General features: G+C 37.6%; 1 protein-coding gene across 3 annotated transcripts in view; it reads right to left on the reverse strand.

Annotated features, from left to right (window-relative positions):
- Nucleotides 1-20833, reverse strand: part of LOC306657137 (guanine nucleotide exchange factor VAV3) — a 296869-nt gene that overhangs the window by 146856 nt on the left and 129180 nt on the right. Inside the window, exons 1-2 of one of the 3 annotated variants that reach the window (XM_079132884.1) lie at nt 16993-20622; nt 12047-12072 (exon numbers count right to left, since the gene is read on the reverse strand). The exons of the other annotated variants lie outside the window; for them this stretch is intronic. Coding sequence (XP_078989010.1) covers nt 12047-12072; nt 16993-17002 — 36 coding nt within the window. The 5' untranslated portion in view covers nt 17003-20622. Of the gene's footprint in view, nt 1-12046; nt 12073-16992; nt 20623-20833 lie in introns of those variants that run through there. 3 annotated transcript variants of the gene reach the window in all.

The following is a 20833-nucleotide window of genomic DNA, read 5'->3' on the forward strand; positions in this document are numbered from 1 at the left end:
TAAACTCTGAATTTTATTTTTAAGTTGCATTATTTTATATAGGTACCACTGGCAATGTTGGGAAAAATCAAATAAATATGAAGAATTTCCCTTTACAAAATCAATTTTCTTATTTGCCTTTTGTGATTTTGACATTTACCATCAAAAAGGAAGGAAGGAAGGAAGGAAGGAAGGAAGGAAGGAAGGAAGGAAGGGAGGGAGGGAGGGAGGGAGGGAGGGAGGGAGGGAGGGAGGGAGGGAGGGAGGCAGGCAGGCAGGCAGACAGGCAGACAGGCAGACTTCAGCTTGTATCAGATGAAAATTCACCTCAAATCCAAATTTCAAGTAACACAAAAATAACTTCTGAAGTTGTCTATTTAATTTCTCCATACTCAAATTCGTTAGAACTAAATGCAAAACAAGTTACTAAAAGAAGTTTGAAGGTTCTTGTCTCGCATAAATATTGAATAATAAGTAAATTAGCATGGTAACTTACTTTCCACCAACAATAATTTTTTTCTATTCTGCTGTCTTGAGGGTAAGAATGTCCTTAGAAACACCTGGCATAATTTCCCTTGCTGTGAAAATACCAGTGTTTCAAACTGAATTCTATATAACAAAGCACAGCAAACAACCCTAACACCCATTATATTTCTTTTCCAAATGAGGGTCAGTCTAACACTGTAGCGCAAACCTGACCCAACCATAAATGTAATGGTACATGGTGGATTTTTCCCTTCTAGCACTCACCTCCCAAAACAGAACCACTTCAGAGTCACTAATGCTCTTGGTTTCTATGTGTCACAATGATTATTTCATATCAAGATGCTTTCCCAAGAATTATTTGAGTACAAATACTAACACCTTCTTCTTGATCTTTTCTCAAATATGTAGATATTATAAATGGGAGGGTGAGAGCTATTGCAACTTTATCTCAATTGCAATCAGACTCAGCAACAGGAACCAAGTTCTGCTGCTTCTTTACTCAGAGAGTGGAAACTGTGACTAATCCTTATAATAAAGGACACTCATTTATCCTCTGCTTTATCTATCGAAATGGGGCTTTTGGAAAAATACATGACATTAGATTTGCAGCACTGATTTGATTCCACATAACATTGCAGCCCCACCAGGAGAACAGACCATAAGGGAGAACAGGGAAATGGTGTTCCAGGGTCACTGCACATGACACTGTATTGTGCACAAGAGAAGCATTATTGCTTGAATCGGGAAGGTCCTCCAAAGGCTCATTTGTTGAAGGCTTGGTCCCCAAGGCAGGAATTGTCAGAAGCGAGACTTCTGGGAAGTGATCGTATGATGAGGGTGCTGATCTCTTCAATGGGCAATCTATTGATGGGTCTATAATTGAACACACTATTGGGAGGTGGTGGAAACTTGAGGAGGTTGGGTTTAGCTGGAGGAAAGAAATCACTGGGGGCATGCCTGGAAAGGGATATCCTGTCCCCAAGCACCACTCCTCACCTTTGCTTCTCAGCCACAGGGAGGAGAGCAGATCTGCTGCACCACCTGCTTTCCACTGTTGTATCAGATAAATGTAAAGCTAACAGTAAGTCCCTGTGAAGGGCACCCCATAGAGCTGTACAGAGTATCATCACCAGGACATCCTGGACCTACCATGTTTCACATACCCTCCTATTTCCTGAGTCTAAGAAAGCTCTGTAACTGTTTGAGACGACACTAGCCATCCACATATGTCCTTAGCCTTTTGACTTGGCCTTGAAGCAGCCTTAAGCAGTACATACGAGCTGTTCCTTTAAAAGCAATATAAAATTCTTGTTAGATTTTCTTTTTCCTCTTTCACGGTATGTGGCAATATATTTCAGTGTACGAGTCCAGGATCAGCAGGAACAGAAAATGAGAAAATATCTGTTCCTTTAAAGAAACTTGCACATTTATAAGTCATCAGTGAGAGAGTTGGAATTTAGCAATTTGAAGAAATACTATGCTCAGATTTTCAAGCAAAACAGTCATTTGGGCTATTTTCACACACCTAACCAATGGTAGCTGATTTCAAAATTCCAATGCTTATTTATAAAAATACTTTCAACATACATATTTAATTGGGTCTCAAAATAGAGAAACTTTAACAATGTCTCGGAGGCTTAGATGACATATGGCTACTTAAAGTTTTGAGGTAAAAATTTCCATCTCAAGTAGAACACAAATAGTCTAAATAATCCTAATGCTTAGAAACTGCTCATGAACAAGGGCTATTACTGAACATACAAATCACAAATATGAAAAAGGGAACATATAAGGCCAAGAAAAAGTGCTTTAATGAGAAGTGATTAGGAAAGACAAGATAAAAGCAACAAAAGTGCATAAAACAGTAAAATTCAAAGCTCCCACATCCTTTTCCAAATCACTTTTAGAACTCTAGGTATTATTTTCTTACAATATAATATTTTTGTGCATACGCATATATGAGAGTTAGAAAAAGGACATTATATAGTACAAAAACTAAGAAATAAGGGCTGGGGATATAGCTCAGTTGATAGAGTGCTTGCCTGTCAAGCACAAGGCCCTATGTTCAATCCCCAGCACAGCAAAAACAACAAAAAAAAAAAAACTAAGAAATATTCTATCACTTTAATTAAATTGCAACGCACACTCTTAAACCTCACAGTGAGGGCAATTCATGATCCAAATGCCATGAATGATCAGTTGCACCCACAAGGTACCCTCAGTTCCAAAACACTATGATGTAAGACAAAAGACACTCTAGATCTGCCCCCATCTGAGATGTCCTGCTGTGGTTTGTCCCCAACAAAATTCATGCTGAAAATTTTTTTTTCCCAATACAGGAGTTGGGAGGAGGGCTAATGGGAGGTGTTCAGTTCATAAGAGTAAAGCCTTCATGAATGGATGGATGACTGTGAGCTCTTGCTCTCACCAGAATGGATAAATTACAGTGAGAGTAGGCTGTTATAAAGCAAGGTATGTCTTACATGTTCTCTTTCACACACATGCTCTTGTCCTTCTTCAGTCATGAGTAGAAATAACATGTGATCTTCATAAGATGTGGCTCCTCAATCTTGGGTTTTCCAGACTCCAGAACTAATAGGCCCAAATAAATTTCTTTTCTTTATAAAATACCCAGTCTCAGGTATTCTCTTTTTTTAAAATATTGTTTTAGTTGTCAATAGACCTTTATTTAATTAATTTATTTATTTACTTATATGTGGTGCTGAGAATCTAACCCAGTGCCTCACACATGCCAGGCAAGCACTCTACCACTGAGACATAACCCCAGCCTAGGTATTCTCTTATAGTAACAGAAAACAAACTAAGATATGTGAGCTACTCAGAATTCTATAGGATTAGAAGTTATAATGCCTTTAGTTAATAACCTATCATTGAATCATTGAACTCATGAGCTTTTTTTTGCACAATTCATCACAATTACAATGGAAAGAATAATAATTTTCTATCTAAATATTTATCCATGTATCTAATTATTTCCTGATAATAAATTCCTAGAAGTTAAGTTTATGAGTCAAAGGGTATGAAAATTTTCCAAGTTCCTGATAAATATTGCTAAAGTCTTCTTTTTTTTAACTTCCCTACAAATAAGCTATTCATAAACTGCTCAAAAAGCTGAATAGAACCTGCCCAAAGGAAAAAGGATTATTGAATTATCAGATTATGCCTCTGATCTTTAAGAAGTATTCTGAAATGCTCTTGTAAGTTTTCTTCCCCTTAAAGCAATTCTCAGGTTATTCTTGGCAACCTAAAAATAAGCAATGCCTTACTGTTCCCTTTTTTGAACTCTTTCTTGAAAATTTCCTTTGTCCCCTTCTCAATTCAGCAATATTTTAGGGAGGAATCATCACTATAATTAGATAAGAGTCTTGGAAATCAACAATGCTTAACCTTCAGTAAAAACACAGAATGAATCAATTATTTAATCAAGTAGCAAGAGGGATCACATTTCCTGGGAGAAAAGAACATTATATTGTCAGCACCAACTTCTTAGACCTTAGACAGCACATTTGACTAACAGGAGCATCACCTCAATTCTTGGGATCCTTGTTATTTCCCTAATTTGTAGACAAGTCAAGTTGCAGATATTTTATGAGCATTTGAAATGTGCAAGACCCTACTATAAATATTTAAGAAACTAGAACCTATAAAACCAAAGAGCTTATAAATTAAGGGAAAGGATCAAGAGTACATTGAAAATGCATTGAAATGGGAGAAAATATTTAAACATTCAAAAACAATAATATAAGTCACTAGGCAAAAGTGCTAACTTATTCAATTATTGCAGATCACAGTGCATTTTGTATGTTTTAATTGCATTTTATGCTGTACATTAGAATACCAAATTTGCACTCAGGCTACAGTTCTTTCCCAAATGACCCAAACATTATGAAATTGAGAACAGAAAAAGATTATAAAACATCTTTTTTATTTTTGTTCATTATAGCAAAGAAAACGATTTGTAAAATATTTAATGATGTGAATCCCTTAGAGAAACATTGCTAGAAAGGTTTTGAGAATAATCAAGCTACACCATAGCTTACTGCATCTAGAAAATACTATGTAGGAAAACACTTTTCCAATTACAAAGTTCCTAGGAGTTTACGCCTTTATAAAGACCATATTTTCTGAAAAAAACTTCTGCCCTTTTAACACTTTGCCACGGAAGAGAAGGTTGATTAAAATTCTGCTGACATATTGCCAGGGATAGGGTAAAAGCTAAGACATCTGGACTCCAAAGCAGTAGCTGGACCCTGACTCTCTCCCAAACCTAAGCTCCAGGCATTGGGAGCCACCAAGAGGCACTGCAGAGGCCTGGTTGTCACTCAGGTTTCCTGGGCAAAACATAGTAATTTGGGTGCTCACACCTCTCCATCAGCTTCCTGTCCCTTTAGAGCCTCAGAAGACCATGAGGTGAGACAGAGGAGAAATTCAAAGGTAGCAGGGACAGGAGCAGCATGCTGTCTTCTCAGAGTCAGAAGAGAAGAAAGTCTTGCCCAGGGGTAACTGCGCAGGTCAGACTTTCCAATCATTCTATCCATTTCATGTACTTATTTTCATCCATAACTGAGGAAATTATGAAAAATTTTAAATTAGTACGAGCCAAGGAAATGTTACTATGTCATAAAAATTCACCTACTATCACATAGTCTCATTTGAGTGTTGCTTTAATCATTATGTTTACATGACAAGACTAAAATGTTTTCTTATGCTTTTTGCTTTTCAGTTACTAAATCCAGCAGATAATTTTCCCCTCGTGCATCAGTTGAGCAATCCTATCTTTGTATCCAAACACAATCACCAAATAGGTAATCATCTTACAGCAAATCTCTAAACACATTTTTTTCCATTCATTGAGGATGTCCTGAGACCATTCTATAACAAACAGTGAGAAGAAAGCAGAAAATGGGTGAAAGACCAAGAGGCAAGAGGATGAGTCAGAAAGGAGGTAAGATGGACAGTAAGTTCAGCAGGTTTGGTTACTTATTGCATGACTATTAACACAGCTGACTTTTTGTGGCAGTGCAACATAAATTTTTTGTCCTGTTATTAACTTGTAAGCCTAGTAATGGCCAATTATTTGTATAGCAATAGAAATAAATTGAAGATACTGGCTAAGACTGGATTGACTGTGGACTTTTGTACTATATTACAGAATCCAATATCTGTTTTTTGGTGGTTATGTAAAAGGTCTGAAGAATTCCTATCTAGTGTGCAATCTGTGATATTGGAATGTTCATTGTGTATCTGTCTCCAATACAAAAAGGTAGAGTAACACAATTACAATATGTGATTAGATGTTACAGTCCATGTACTTCGGTAATTTTTTTCATTTCAAATTAATACCTAGAATTTACCACAAAAAAAGATGGACAACAAGGGGAAGGCAGCATGGAAGCCCACCTAGACCACAGGAAAATGAAATTAAATAACAAAGTAAGGAAAATATGTTAAAAAGCCAGAAAGCAATAAGAAACCAGGAAATAATAGATTAGAGGTCCTTTCATTTCAGGAACATGTAGATAGTTCAACTCTTACGTATTTTCCTCACTCATGATTGTGTTCTGAATTAATAGACAAATTAATTTTCTTCTAAGACACTAAAGATCACATAGAGGTATAAGAAATAAAAACAGTTTAAGACTTTGCTGCTTGTGATGGTTTGGATGTGAGGTATCCCCCAAAAGCTCACGTGTGAGACAATGAAAGAAGTTTTAGAGGAGAAATATTGGGTTGAGAGAGTCTTAACCCAATCAGTGATTTAATCCCCTGATAGGAATTAACTAAGTGGTAACTGAAGTGGTACGATGTGTCTGAAGGAGGTGGGGATTGGGGCATGGCTCTGCTTCCTGATCACCACATGAGCTGCTTCCCTTTGCCACACTCTTCCTGGCCTTCTATGAACTAAGACCTCTGAAACTGTAAGCCCTCAAATAAATTTTTCCTCCTTTAAAATTGTTCTGGTCAGAACTTTTAGTCTCAGCAGCAAAAACGCTAAAACACTGCTGTTGTAGTTTTTATTGCATTCCACGCTCAGAAAGCAAAGCTGGTCAGAGGGTGAACAGATGTCTTAAAGACATCACCAAATCTCGTGACCCTCCACCACCATTCACTCAGTGCCTTACACTCACTGATGACCTGGGCAAAGGAACAGTGATCTGACAACCAGATCTGCAGACAATGATACTGGGCACGATTAACAACCTGCCCAATGAAGAAGCAGGCTGACAATTTATTTAACAAACAGAATGACATTTGGGGAAAGCCTCACATAGAAAAGCGATTTAGAGAAAACTCTGGCTGGCATTAATACCAAATAAGAGAGGACAAAGAGTAAAGTTTACCAAAATTGGCTGAATATGATTAGATTGGCAAGAAAGAAAGGCAACTAGAAGGAATACCTCCAAAGCCCTGGTTTCTTCCATAAATCACAGATGGTCACTCTTACAATTTAGATATGAGATACACTCAAAAATTCATATGTGAGACAATGCAAGAAAGTTGAGATGAAATGATTGCGTTATGACAGCCTTAATTAATTAATCCAACTATAAGGATTGACTAGGTGGTAACTGTAGGTAGATAGGGTGTGACTGGACATGGGTCATTGGGGGTGGGTCTTTGGACAGCGTCTCTCTCTGCTTTCTGATTGTCATGCTTTCTTCTTCCACCATGATGTTCTACCACACCTTGGGCCCAGAGTAATGAAGCCAGTCATTTATGGACTAAGACTTCTGAAACCGTGAGTGCCAAATGAACTTTTCCTCCTCTAAATTTGTTTTTGTCAGGTCTTTTGATCACAGTGATGAAAAAGTTAACTAAAACAGGCTTTTATTTCACTGTCTAGCAGAGAGGCAACGTGATATATTTTTAAAAAAAACAAGCTTTAGAATCTAATGAATCTATACTTAAATAGTGACTTGAAAATGTAGTATTTGGGAAACTTTGGGCAAGTTACTTAATTTCTCTGAGCCTGTTTCTCATATATAAAGTTGAGCATTGAGATGACCATGCCAATTCCACACGAGGTTTGGGGGGATTAAATGAGATCATGGATGTGAAAGCCTTCATCTAACTCCAAACAAACATACAGTGGTGTTCAAGCAAATACCTATGGATTTCTTAGTTGATAAACACTGGTCATATGCAGTCTTACACAATCTCATAGTCTTTTCCAGTTCTCATGATACAATCTCATCTCTGACCCTGATTCTGCAAACCTGACAGTGTAAAAAAAGTCATTAATAAATTTTCTCAAATGCCAAATGGGCCTGCCTGTAGTGCTCATTGATATTTAGGCTTAATGTTTTTCTTTTAGCCCATATATTTTTGCCTGCTCTGAGTCATAAGAATGTCAAGCTACAAATTCAAGGTTTTAAAATAATATTACTCTCATTGTAGATAATTTGGAAAGTATAGAAGAAGGTACAAAAGTAGGAATATCATCCATCTATTATAACCATGAGAAATTTAAAAGAATGTCTATTCAAACCATCTTACTTTCCAGATGAGCAGAGAAGGTCACATAGATCATGGTTTCAAATATTAACAAGCCATTATTGAACATCTGTAGGTGGCAGCATCATTAAACAGGCCAGAGTCTTGGCTCCAGCCTGAGCTCCCTGGATCTTGTGCCATGAACTACATGTCCAGAGACTGAAGTGGCTACCTCACAAGCCCGCAGGACAAAGTTCCTCCAGTAACAACCATCAAATCCTAACAGATGCAAGAGCCTTTGAGAGATGCTATGGGATCCTTCCCAGGAAGCATCCACAGCTCTCACTCTAAAGGAGCTCATTACTTAATGGGAATGACACACACATTTGACATGTAAGAACAGGCAGACGAAAAAAAGTTACAGTAAGATCTCAAGGGACAGGAAAGGGGAGGTGACTTGCTCCCACAAGTGAGGCAGTGGGAAGCCTCACAGAGACAGGAATGTGAATACTGAGCCTCAGGAGCACGTGGAATGCATTAGGTTGTGGCACAGAGGCAAGGGGTGTGCCAGTGCACAGCAGGTCTGAGAAACCATGAGCCATAGCTCCTGGGGCAGAAAGACAAGACGCAGTACTGGATGAGCCAATCATAGTCAGGTTATGAAAAGTCTTCCAGGCTGTGTTAAGGAGCATTTTCCTCTGTAGCACAGGGAACCATCAAAAGAGCATGAGGAGCAGAGGAGAGGTAGAGTCGACACTGAGTTTTGAAATTACTGAGATTGGAAGATAGACACAGGGAATTAGGGAGGCCAATTAAGTGACCTCTGTGATGGCCCAGATAGCAGGAAAGGAGGCATCTACAGGCAGCAGTTAAGAAGAGAGGGAGCAGGGCATTTCTCAAGTGGCTGGTAGAGTATAAAAGGGCACTGACCACCAGATAGGACAATATCTCTCAGTTACATAAATCCACAGCTGTGCCAAGGCCAAAAACTAAACAGGAGAAAGAAAAAAAATGAAAAAATAAAACCAAACAAGCCCCAAAAACTAAACAAAGAAAGAAAAAAAAAAAGCTCCTATTAGCAAATAGCTCTGAGAGAGAAAAAAGCAATATTGTCCTAGTGCCTCTGGATTCAACTTCATGCTTTCATGTGTCAGACAGAGGGGCCCCTCACAAGCTCTGGACACCACTCACACAGAGGCAATTAATTCAGAAAGGACACCAGGGAGCACATTTGACACTAAACGGCACATGGGAACTCAATCTGGCCAACTGCTCTGATCTGGTTCCCACCTGGGCCATGTGCCAAGGGTACAGGGAGCAGGACAGGCTGGTCTGGACCCTTGAGGGAAGTTGATCTGAATGCAGTGAGGATCTGGTACATTATGGACACAACCAAAATAGCACTCCCTGCTCCATCTAGTGGCCTCCAAGGGCCATCAATCAGGACCCACCTGGAACTCAGCTGCTGTCTCTAGATGTAGTCTCGTCAATCAAGCTTAGTGGAAATGCACCCAGAGCATTTTTACCATGAAATGCTGATCCTGTGTTCAGTAATAGCTACCTGGGAATAATCACACTGACCCAAGTTCCAGGAGAAAGGAAAGATGGGAGGAAAGTAGACTAGATAAATAAACTATGATACATTATATATTGGTATTTTCTAGAAGCGTTAAAATATGAACTGAAACTATGTATGTTACCAGGGATTAATCTTGAAAACACATTTAAAAAGCAATGGCTTGTGGCATTTATGTAAATAATACATGTATGTAAAACATACAAACAGTACATATAATGTACACAATATGTACATAGTAGTAAAAGATAAAAAGGAATCCCAGGGTGAAACTGAGGACGTTCCCATGGAGCCAGATCTTGGGGAGCTGGCTTCTCAAGGTCCCCTCCTGTTAATGCCTCCCCTCTTCAACCACTATTCTCATCAGAAAAAACATTAAAAAGAGGTCACACCACAGGCCTCCATGCAAGTGCCTGACCTCCCTGAAAAGTAACATCCTTGTAGTCAAAAATATACATGGAGTTCTCCTCAATTAAATTTTGTGACACAAGAACTACAAGGGAAAAAAACAATAATTACTGTGGAGGGATTTTGTTTGTTATCTTGAATATTAGTGATTTCTGCTTTTAACTCAAGTTGATGTGTATTAGAGGAGACCTTTTCTTATCCTTTCTCCAGCTGAAATATCAAAACAGATTACCTCAAAGAAACTAAATATTTTGCCTTTAACAGTTTTAACTTTTTCTTTTCTCCTTCAAAATGTATCACTATGGAAATTTCACCAATGGGAACAATTTTCTTCCCTGGCTATTGCACAGACTGAATATGTATATTCAGGTCTGGGGAGAAAAGACAAAATCATGGTCAAAAATCTCAGATACTGGCAAATGGAGGCTTTTACTGAGTATGTAACATACATAGTCTTTCTTATGAAAAGAGAGAAAATGAGATGAAACCAATGTGACAAAATGTTATTTTCCCTTTAATCCTGATAATGAGAATATAGATGCCTCAAAATAGGCCTTTTTAGAAGAGTGGAAATATAACATTTTTGAAAAAGTTTTGAGTGGAAAAATGAGGGTGGGGGAATTTTTCATGTAGCTTTTTGTAGCACCTTCTAAAAACAACACTGCCCCAGTACTTCCTCCAAACTGCTTTCTCAACATGGAAGTGTAATGACTGTAGGGTTAAACCTAAGACAACAGTTACAGCACAAACTGCCTTTTCCTCCTCTCAAGTTGAAGGCTGTCAGACAAAAATAACTGACTTTCATTTCTCTAATAACCCATTTTTTAAAAATTCTTCTAATCCAATATACTTAGAAGAAATAATAGTCTATTCCCTTTCCCATTTATAAAAGGACAAGTTTTCCTTCATACTTACATAACAGAAAAAAAAGAATGCAAACTTCCTAATGACCCAGATGACTAAGGCCATGCACAGTATAAATCCACGGTCTTGTGCCAGTCATGAGTCAGGAGGTACCTCTGTGACTCATGAGACCGTCTCTGGAGAAATGTAATATCTAAAAAAGTAAGCTTCTCACTGTGCATTTACTATGGATGGGTATCTTAGAGAAGTATTGCTAATCTTGGCATCCACATTTCCTAGAATAATCACTTCTATTCTTATGTCCTTAGAAGACAAAGTTCTGAACACAAAGTACTTTCAGTCACCTAAGGATGTGATGGTACATATATTTATTAACTTGGAAATAAGCATTGATCATCAGGAAGAGTGATGACATTAAAACACTAAAGAATAAGACAATGTCCCTTCCTCATGAAACTACCATGGGAAAGAAAGACAGTAAACAAAAACACCAAACAATTATAGGTAGTACTTAGTTCTGTGAAGCAACTCTTGTTGGTGCTGGGCCCCTGAAAGAGGGAAACCCATTTCAGATAGAAGAGGCCCATCTGGGGAGGGTTAAGGTATAATGTGAAGCTCCAGAGAGAAGGGGCCAGCCCTATGAACATGGAAGGAAATGTTCTGGGAGGAGGATCAGCAAGTAAAAACACTAGAGGTGGGAGAGAGTACTGAGTTCTGGGAGGTGCAGACAGCCTGCATGTCAACAGCAGAAAGGAAGAGAGGGAGAGAGGAGGCTGGAGTGATACAGAGGCCAGATCATGCGTCGAGAACAAAGAAGAACTTTCAGCTGGGGTGTGGACAATCTGGAAGATGTACAGGATCACTTTGGCTGCTCTGTGGACATGGAATGGAAGAAGGTAAGAGCCAAAGTGAGAAAAATGGTAAGTTAAGAAGCTCCTGTAATAATACAGGCAAAAGATAACGTTGGCATAGACTAAAATGGTGCAAAAAAAGACTCATTTTTTCAATAAACATTTTTTCAACACCTACTATGTACCAGTAATCAGTTCAGATGATGGGGATGCAGCAAAGAGTGAGGCTAACAAGACATTCTTTGTTCTTATTACTATTACATGGTTAAGAAAGGAGATGAAAATAAGGACAAAAATCATTAAACCATAAAATTTTGGAAAGATACTATGAAGACAATAAAACAAGTTGATGGAATAGGGAGGACAGTGGGGATGGGACTTAAAACAGATTATTTAGGCTAAAGAGTCAAGAAAGGTCATCTTTTACCTGAGATCTGATTGATGAAAAAGTATCTGAAAGCATAAAAGAGAAGAAGAAAACTGGTCAAATTCAAAGTGAATCTGGAAGATAGAATCCACAAGACTTGCTTACATTTGACATTAAAGAATCAAGAATAAGGACAGCTGAAGGGCATCTAGGTTGGTTCCACAATCTTGCTATTGTGAACTGAGCTGCTATAAACATTGATGTAACTGCATCACTGTAGTTTGCTGATTTTAAGTCCTTTGGGTAAAAACCAAGGAGTGGGATAACTGGGTCAAAAGGTGGGTTCTTTCCAAGTTCTCTGAGGAATCTTCATCTACATTGTGTACAACCATAGAAACAAAACGATGTACCCCATTTGTGTACAATGAATCAAAATGCAGTCTGTGAAAAATTAAAAGCTAAATTTAAAAAAAGAATTAATAAATGGGATGGCACCAAATTAAAAAGCTTCTATACAAGAAAAGAAAAGAATAAGGACTGGGGTGTAGCTCAGTGGCAAAGCATTGCCTACCATGCGTGAAGCCTGGGTTTGATTCCAAGCACCACACATCACACACACACACACACACTCAGGAATAATGTCCAAGTCTGTGATTTTAGAAAATACAGATAATGGTGACATTTTCTACAATAAAGTCTTGGGAAGAAGCATCTTTATCAATTTTGGAATTAGGGGTTCCATTTTGGACATAATAAATTTGAGGTCATATGAAATACAAGGTAGATGTGAGTCTGGATCTTAAAAGAAGAGGCCTAGTCTGGAGATTAAATATCTGAGAAAATCTATACAAAAATAGTAAGTAAAGTCATGGGGGTGGGTGGGGCTGCCTATGTTGGCTGTTATGGTTTAGGTGTGTGGTATTTCCCAAAAGCTCATGTGTGAGACAATGCAAGAAGGTTTAAATGTGAACTGATTGGGTTATGAGAGTTGTAGCCTAATTGGTGTGTTAATTCCCTGATGGGGATTAACTGGTAGTAACTATAAGCAGGTAGGTTCTGGCTGGAGGAGGTGGGTCACTGGGGTCATGCCTTTGAGGTATATATTTTGTCAAGATGAGTAACTCTCTCTGCTGCCTGGTACTATGTTCCCAGCTGCTTTCCTCTGCCACATACTTCCACCATGATGTTGTGCCTCAAATCAATCCCCAAGGACTAAAGTTGGCTATCTGTGGATTGAGACCTCTGGAACTGTGGACCCCAAAATAAACTTTCCCTCCTTAAAGTTGTTTTTGTCGGGTCTTTAGGTCACGAGAATGGAACAGTTGACTACAACAGCTGTATAACACGGAAAAAGAAAAAGAGGAGAGTCCAAGAGACTCCAAATATTAGAGATCAAACACTGGAAGAGAAGTTAAGAAAAGAAGAATGGCTGGTGAGGTGGTAAGAAGTCAAAAAAATGTCTGTTATGAACTGAATGTTTGTATACACCCAAATTCATATACTGAAACTCTAAACCCTAGTGTTGCTCTATTTGGAGATGAGATTCTAAGGAATTAATTAAGGTTAAATGAGGTTATAAGAGTAAGGCCCTGATCCAATAGGAATGGTGTCTTTATAAGAAGGAAAGCCAGGGAGTTCTCTTTCCCTCCCTTTCTGCTCATGCACAAAGGAAGGTCACGTGAGGATGTCGTGAGAAGGCAGCTTTCCAGCAAGCCAGGAAGAGGGTTCTCACCAGAAACCAGGTTTGCCTATTCTTTCATCATAGACTTCTAGCCTCCAGAACTATGAGAAAATAAATTCCTGCTGTATAAGCCACTCTGGCTATTGTATTTTGTTACAGCAGCCCAAGCAGACTAATACAGCATCATTTCAAGGAAGCAGAAAAAGGAAAAGGTATCAAGAAGCAGAGATGGGTACACAGTGTGGAATGTGGGCAAACAGCAGAAATATCAAAGTCATGGGTGATGCGATAAAAGTAATTTTAATGTAGTTATGAGAACAGATGCCAGATTGGAATAGGCTGAAAAGTAAAGCAGAAGGGATGAAGTAGAGGTACACATAGGATAATTTAGGAAATTTTACTGAGAAAAATAAATGCGAATACGACAATCAAAAGGGAATATGGAGTAAAGGAAAATTTTCTGTTCAAACAAAATGGAAACATACATTTATATATGATGATGGAAATGACCCCACACAGAGGTTCAAACAGAGGTCATGTGTATTTTCTGTTCCCATATACATGGTTTTGTGCTAGGTGTTAAGGAGGATCTGAAGATGAATATGTCCAGCCTTCTCATGAAATAAGTACAACTCCAAACAAAACAACCCACAGATTTTTCTTGATTAAAAATATTTGAACAGCTGGACACACAGTGGCCAAGGCCTGTAATCCCAGTGACATGAAAGACTAAGTAAAGCAGGAGAATCACAAGTTCAAGGCCAGCCTCAGCAACTTAGCAAGTCCCTAAGCGATATGGCAAGACCTTGTTTCAAACTTAAAAAATAAAAGGTTGAGGATGTGGCTCAGTGGGAAAGCACCTTTGGGCTCGATCCCCAGTATCCCCAACCCAAAAAGTACCTGAACATATATACTATCTACATTTGTACTACAGAGCAATAGTATATTTTATATATGCAGCATTTTCAGGAAAATAAAATGTTAAAACTTTGACTTAAGAAAAAATGCAAAAAGGTTAATAAATTGCATGGCTCAACTATGAATTTATATATTCCTTATAATCACTAGTAATAACTAATGGCAAGTCATAATGATGTATTAGACCCCAGACAGAAACAAAGAAATACCCAAAGTAACATAATATAGAAGTAGTATAAACCAAAAGCAATGGAAGACTGAGAATACTATCTTTAAAAATAAAAGAACCCACAGATTGTCAGGAATTAAGAAAAGGGACTCAGTTATTTGAAATGAGATGATCATATATGTCTCTAAAATAGAAATCTGCTATCTACCACACATGGGTCAAATACATACCATTAACCTGTTTTTGAAAGTAAAGTCTTATTAGAACAAAATCATGTTCATTTATACATTGTCTATAACTTCTATTTGCTACAATGATAGATCTGAATAGTCTCAACTGAGACTGGATGGTCTAAATATTCTAAATTTTTTCCTATCTTATCCTTTACAGAAAAAAAACTTGCTGACTCTTGAAGTAGATACTCTGCAAAAGGACCAGGTTGCCACATACAGATAGGTTTAAAACAGGTGTGTAATGACTAGCATCAAATTACCACCAATAATGGGTTTTTATCACATATTATTGTACCTTCTCATACTATAGGTTCTTTTAGAATATTAAGGAAGATGAAAAGATAAAGGATGCATGAGACAAAAATAAAATTGAGAACCCATTTATTACCCTTTATCAATTATGATTAATTTCTTTTCTTTTTTGGTGGTGCTAGGAATTGTGCATGCTAAGCTTGCACTCTACCACTGAGCTACACCCACAGTTCTTAACACTCATATCGAAGACAGTACCCTACCGAAAAAAACTGTCACATTCTATTCCTCCTTAGTAGATTGAACAGGAAGGGGATGTAGGCAGATCCATGATAGGGAAAAATCTAGTGCTTTTTCATTCTCATATGAAGAAAGGATTATAACTATTCTCCTACAGAAATCTCATTCTGTCTCCTGCCCTACCCACAAACACTATGACCTCTCCTACAGCAATGCCTTTGCCCAAATTGAATCTGCTTCTTTTTCATCAAAATATAATACCTCTCACAAAACATCTGCCTAACCAAATCTCAGTCACCTTTCAAAGCTCAGTGTAAATGTTACCTCCTGCTTGAATTTCTTCCTGCTTATCCCAGCCAAAGCTGACCCTCCCTTCTGGATTTTGAGTATCTCTGCCATTGTCAAGCAGCTTATCAAAAACCACCTTATGATGTTGTAAATTTATGCCCATTTATACACTACTGGGTTATAACCACATACTGGAAGAAAGGAATCATTTCTTATAATCCCTTGTCCATTTCAGCAACAACAGATGAGAATGCACAGAGACCTGTGTCCTCTTAAAGAAATGTGGCCTCAATAATAGCAAGGTCTCCAGTAGTAAAATTTACCACATTTCTTATTGTCTTTATGTTAGTAGATTAAATTAAGGGTTTTCACTGGTATGAGATGCACATTCAACAAGAGATTGCAATGCACATTTTTAAGTCTGAGTATTTTTTTCTTTATGCTACTGCTTACTAGTCTTAGAGTCATGAACTCTTCTGAGTTTTATCTGAAAACAGAGATAATAAAAATATGAGCCCTTCTGTGTTACAGTTCACAGTGAAGCTCAATGAAATCATGTAAGTGCAAGTGTTCAGGAAAAAAAAAATCAAAGTTGCTATACAAACATAAGGTCATAGTTCATTATTGCTCTAGTGTGCTACCACTTGGCAAACAGCCCACTGATTGATGTCATGGCTTCTTAGGATGAATCTCCTTCCAATCCTAGCGAAAAGCCAAGGGCTATTCCGGCACTTAAGCTTTATGGCACTCAATAGTTAGGTCAACTGATCATTACAGCCAAAGTGCTTTCACAAAAGGCCTTGTTACAGAGGCTACAAGGTGAAGTCTTTGAAATTGCATAGCATTAATCAAATTGATATTTCTGATAGAATCTGAAGCCAATATTAATATAAAAAAGGAAACAAATGGAAAATAAAGAGTATAATGCCAACCCACACTTATATTTTTAAAGCAGAAAATACTTCAATGTCTATGTGTTACACATTATCATTTTTTCCAGTTTTCACATTTAAAATGCTCAAGCTTTACAAGCATCTACCATTTGCTCTTAAATTTTATAAACATCTTTAGTAAAAAAAAAATTAATGATCTAGAAGTCAATATGCTAAATAATTTATCATATACAGGTTAAGCATTCATAATTCAAAAATCCCAAATTCAAAGTGTTCCATAACCTGAAATGTTTTGCACACAGACATTATGCTACAAGTGGCAAATCCCATACCTGCTCTCATGTGATAGATCAATCAAAATGCAGGTGTACTAAATGCAGGCTATATGCATATGATCTATATGAAAAGAAAAACATAAATGAATTTTGTGTTTGAGCTTGGGTCTCTTCCCCAAGATGACTCATTATATATATGCAAATACTCCAAAATCCTAAATCTGAAGCATTTCTGGTTCCAAACTTTTCAGAGAAGGGAAACTCAATGCATATAACTTTTAATACATTTGTCTTCAGCCCAACCTTTTAAATTTAAATATTTTTTTAGTTTTCTCTACTTTTTTTATTACCCTGAATCATCTATGGCATCTAGACAAAGTTTTTCTATGCAAATAAAATTAAATGTAAGGAAGCCTGACAGAAGTGAAGTGGAAGAACTACCGGGAGGTATAGAAAAAAAGCACATTTTGACATTTACTTCTGGCCCTCTCTCAAACCTCTCTTCCATCCTTATCTTCCCAGGTGTGAGTGAAGTATAACTTGCAAATGAGGTTAGTGCGCTCTGTACTTCACATATTTAAACTGTCTTCATACTGATCAGGGTCTATCTTTGCTGCCTTAGACCCAATTAAGAAATGTGAGTGGATTATAGCCAGCTGAAAAATCACATCAAGAAGCAGTGATTAAAGAACTGATTGATATATGGAGAGAACACTCTAGGAAGTAGATTAGTGTTGTCCCGGCTGCCCAAATCAGATATGATCAAAGAACTCTTTCTGCTCAGTAAAGTAGTTGGCTGCAGAATCCTCTTCAACAGTGTTCCAAAAAGCTATTACCAACAAATCAAATAGGCAGGTGACATGAAATATATTTGAAGTCCTTGGATTAAGTTTTTTGAGGTTAATGTCCTCACTCTTATTTAATCTCAGATGTATTTTACCATTGATTTTATTTATTCTTAGTATTCATATCAATGACTAAAACTTTTTTAAATGACCTTGGAGGAAATCTGAATCAAGATTCAAAAAGAGAGCTGAAGTTTGTTTGCTTGTTTAACATCTTGAATTTATTTCACATTTATTCATGACCAATCCCTGTTCTAGACCAAGTAGGGGCTTTAGAAATTTTCAGAAGAGCCTGAATTATTTAGGACACAGGAGTCACGTCAAGCCTAGATTGAACACACCCCAAGACTGGTAGTCCTAAAGCTGCTAGGCATCCTGGGAATCATTCTAGACATTCCCCAGTCCAGACAGTTTTGTGAGTAAATTTGCAGAATTAAGTGGTGCCCAAGCTGTGTGCTGGCATTTAGTCTTTCTCAGGAGCATCTGGTACTTGGACATCAGTCACATCAGCCAGGAAACACTTCCTAGGTGGCTCCCTTTTGCCCTGTCCTAGGTTAAATCTTGGTGAAAGAGTGCAAAGTGGTTTATGCCTTTCAGGAGTATCTGATTCAGGTACTTAATCCCAAGAACAAACCTAGACCATAAAGCAGAAGGTCTGGGATTTGCACCTGGCTTAACCCCTAACTTGGTGAATATATTCATTTTCTATGATGACTGTAACCAACTACCATGCATTGACTTAAAACAGCCCATACTTAACTGTCTTCCATTTCTATGGGTCAGATGTTCAACACAAGTCTCACCAGGGTCTGTTCAAGGAGTCTCAGCAGGGCACTGCTCCTTTTCAGAGGCTAGAGCAGGGAATCCTTTTCCAGCTTCTAGAAATGTCAGTGATCTTTGGCTCCTGGCCCTTTTCCTCCACCTTCAGTACCAACAATGTGGCATCTCTTTTTGTCCCAGGTGGGAAAGGTTCTCTGTTTCTAATGACCTGTAATTACATTGGATCTACACAGATACTCCAAGATAAACCTCCCCATCTCCAGATCCTTAACTTCAGCATAGCTGCTGAGTCCCTTCTGCCACATAGGGTAACATAGTCACAGTTTCCAGAAATTAGGACATGGACATCTCTGGAAGGCCATTATTCTACCTTTCTAACCTTGAAAACATAATTCTACCTCTCTATGACACACCTACAAGATGAGAAGTCTGGAATCCATCATTTCCAAAACCTCTTTCAGCCCTATTTTATGCAGGTGTGTAAATGTTAAGAATTATAACAAGCAGCTTCTTACATCACAAATTATGGATGCAGGAGGTCAGTGGGCACACTCTGATCTCCCTTCTCACCATAAAAATTGGTCCACTTACCATGATGAACCAGATACACAGAGAAATGTTAGTAAAATAAACTGAATGATTTGTGCAAAGAATTACAACAGGACAATTACAAATCTGCTGGTGCTGGAGTGAATAAAGGGAAGATAGTACTGCTTACTACAGCTCGACTGTGTTTTAAATCTGGATTGACTCACTGAGTGGTGCTGTTAAAGTCAAGCAACTATCCCTCAACCAGCTGTTCCCATTATTTATAGAGCCTTATGGAGTGTCCTCTCCAAGCTGCTTCTGTCAGCAAGCCAGGTAAAAACACAACATCACTACCATGTTCTACATTAAGGTTGAGGAGAGTTAATTCTGAACATAAAACCTCGGCACAAGGTTTGTTTATACCAACTCATTTTTATTTCAGGCATAAAGTACACCATTAAGTACTAACGGTACTTTAGCTTCTTTGTGGGCATTTCCTTTACATAAACCACAGTCCTGTACAGTATTTCCTGTAAAATAACCATGTCATATTTTTTTTTTCTCAGAATGGGGACATTTGGCAGCTGCAGTCACAAGTGGTCTACCAAAGTTTATTTTATCTATTTCAGTTCAACATATCCACCCAGAAAGTCAAGTACATACATGAGTACAACACTAAAACTCTAAACCTCCATTTTTTAATTTAAAACAAATCTTTAAAATGTCAAAATCTGGCTAGCATTTTTTTTAATAAAATGATGGAATGTCAAAACAGATCACTGATTTGCTCTGAATCTTTCAATCAGAGGAAACAGAGGCCTTTCCTGAAGTCCTTGGAATAATTTTTGCCAGAATCATCACAGAGCTAGGATACCTGCTATTTACACAATATGCATGAGTTTCATTTCACTTAAAGAACTAAAATTGAACTAAACAGTATACAGAAGCACACCATGCTTAAATAATAAGACTACTTGTAATTCCTTAATCAAAGATTTATTCTTTCTTTCAAGGGAGGTTCTTGCTCTTCAAATGTGTGTGCGTCCTCAGGAGAAACAGGGGTGTGGTCTGTCCTTTCATCTTTTAACATGAAGTGGACTTTGAATGTCCTGGTCAGAAAAGTCTGCCAAGGGGAAGAGAGGCTCTCGAAACTAGGATTTTCTAAACACCTGAGACCACTCACTGTTTTGTAAATAAGATCAAACACTTTTTTGGCTGTCTAAGAAAAGTGCAAACCCAAGGAAGTAAGGCTTATTTTGTCTAAAAGGTTGCATCTTTACTAACGTAAAACTAGTTTCTTATCCCCGAACTAGAAATAGTGATTCCCACCAAAAATTCTCTCTCAATAGAAGTAAGGTTCAAATGTGGGGGTTAACCATAAATACTTCTAGTAAGATCTTGCTAAAATAGTAAGTGAATGATAAAATTTGGGGTTTAAGGTTTTATAGCTTTTTCAAAAAACAAATATAAGGACTTCCTTTCAGTATTTTACATCATTCATATAAACAACATGTGTAAAATAATGCTTTGAAAATTACATATGAAATCTAAAATCTCCACAGAATATCAACTTGACATCATCAATTTGAGATTAATGAACATGAGTGTATTGTTCCTGTTTTAGTATAATCTATGAGAAAAAGGAAAGATATCAAAATTGATAGGAGAAATGCAATGTGAGTATGAATGAGCAGAGTTTTACATACACATTTTAATAATTAGAAATTCTCCCTATGTATTTATTG

The sequence above is a fragment of the Sciurus vulgaris genome (assembly GCF_902686455.1).
Source record: "Sciurus vulgaris genome assembly, chromosome: 1".
NCBI classification, from domain to species: Eukaryota; Metazoa; Chordata; class Mammalia; order Rodentia; family Sciuridae; genus Sciurus; species Sciurus vulgaris.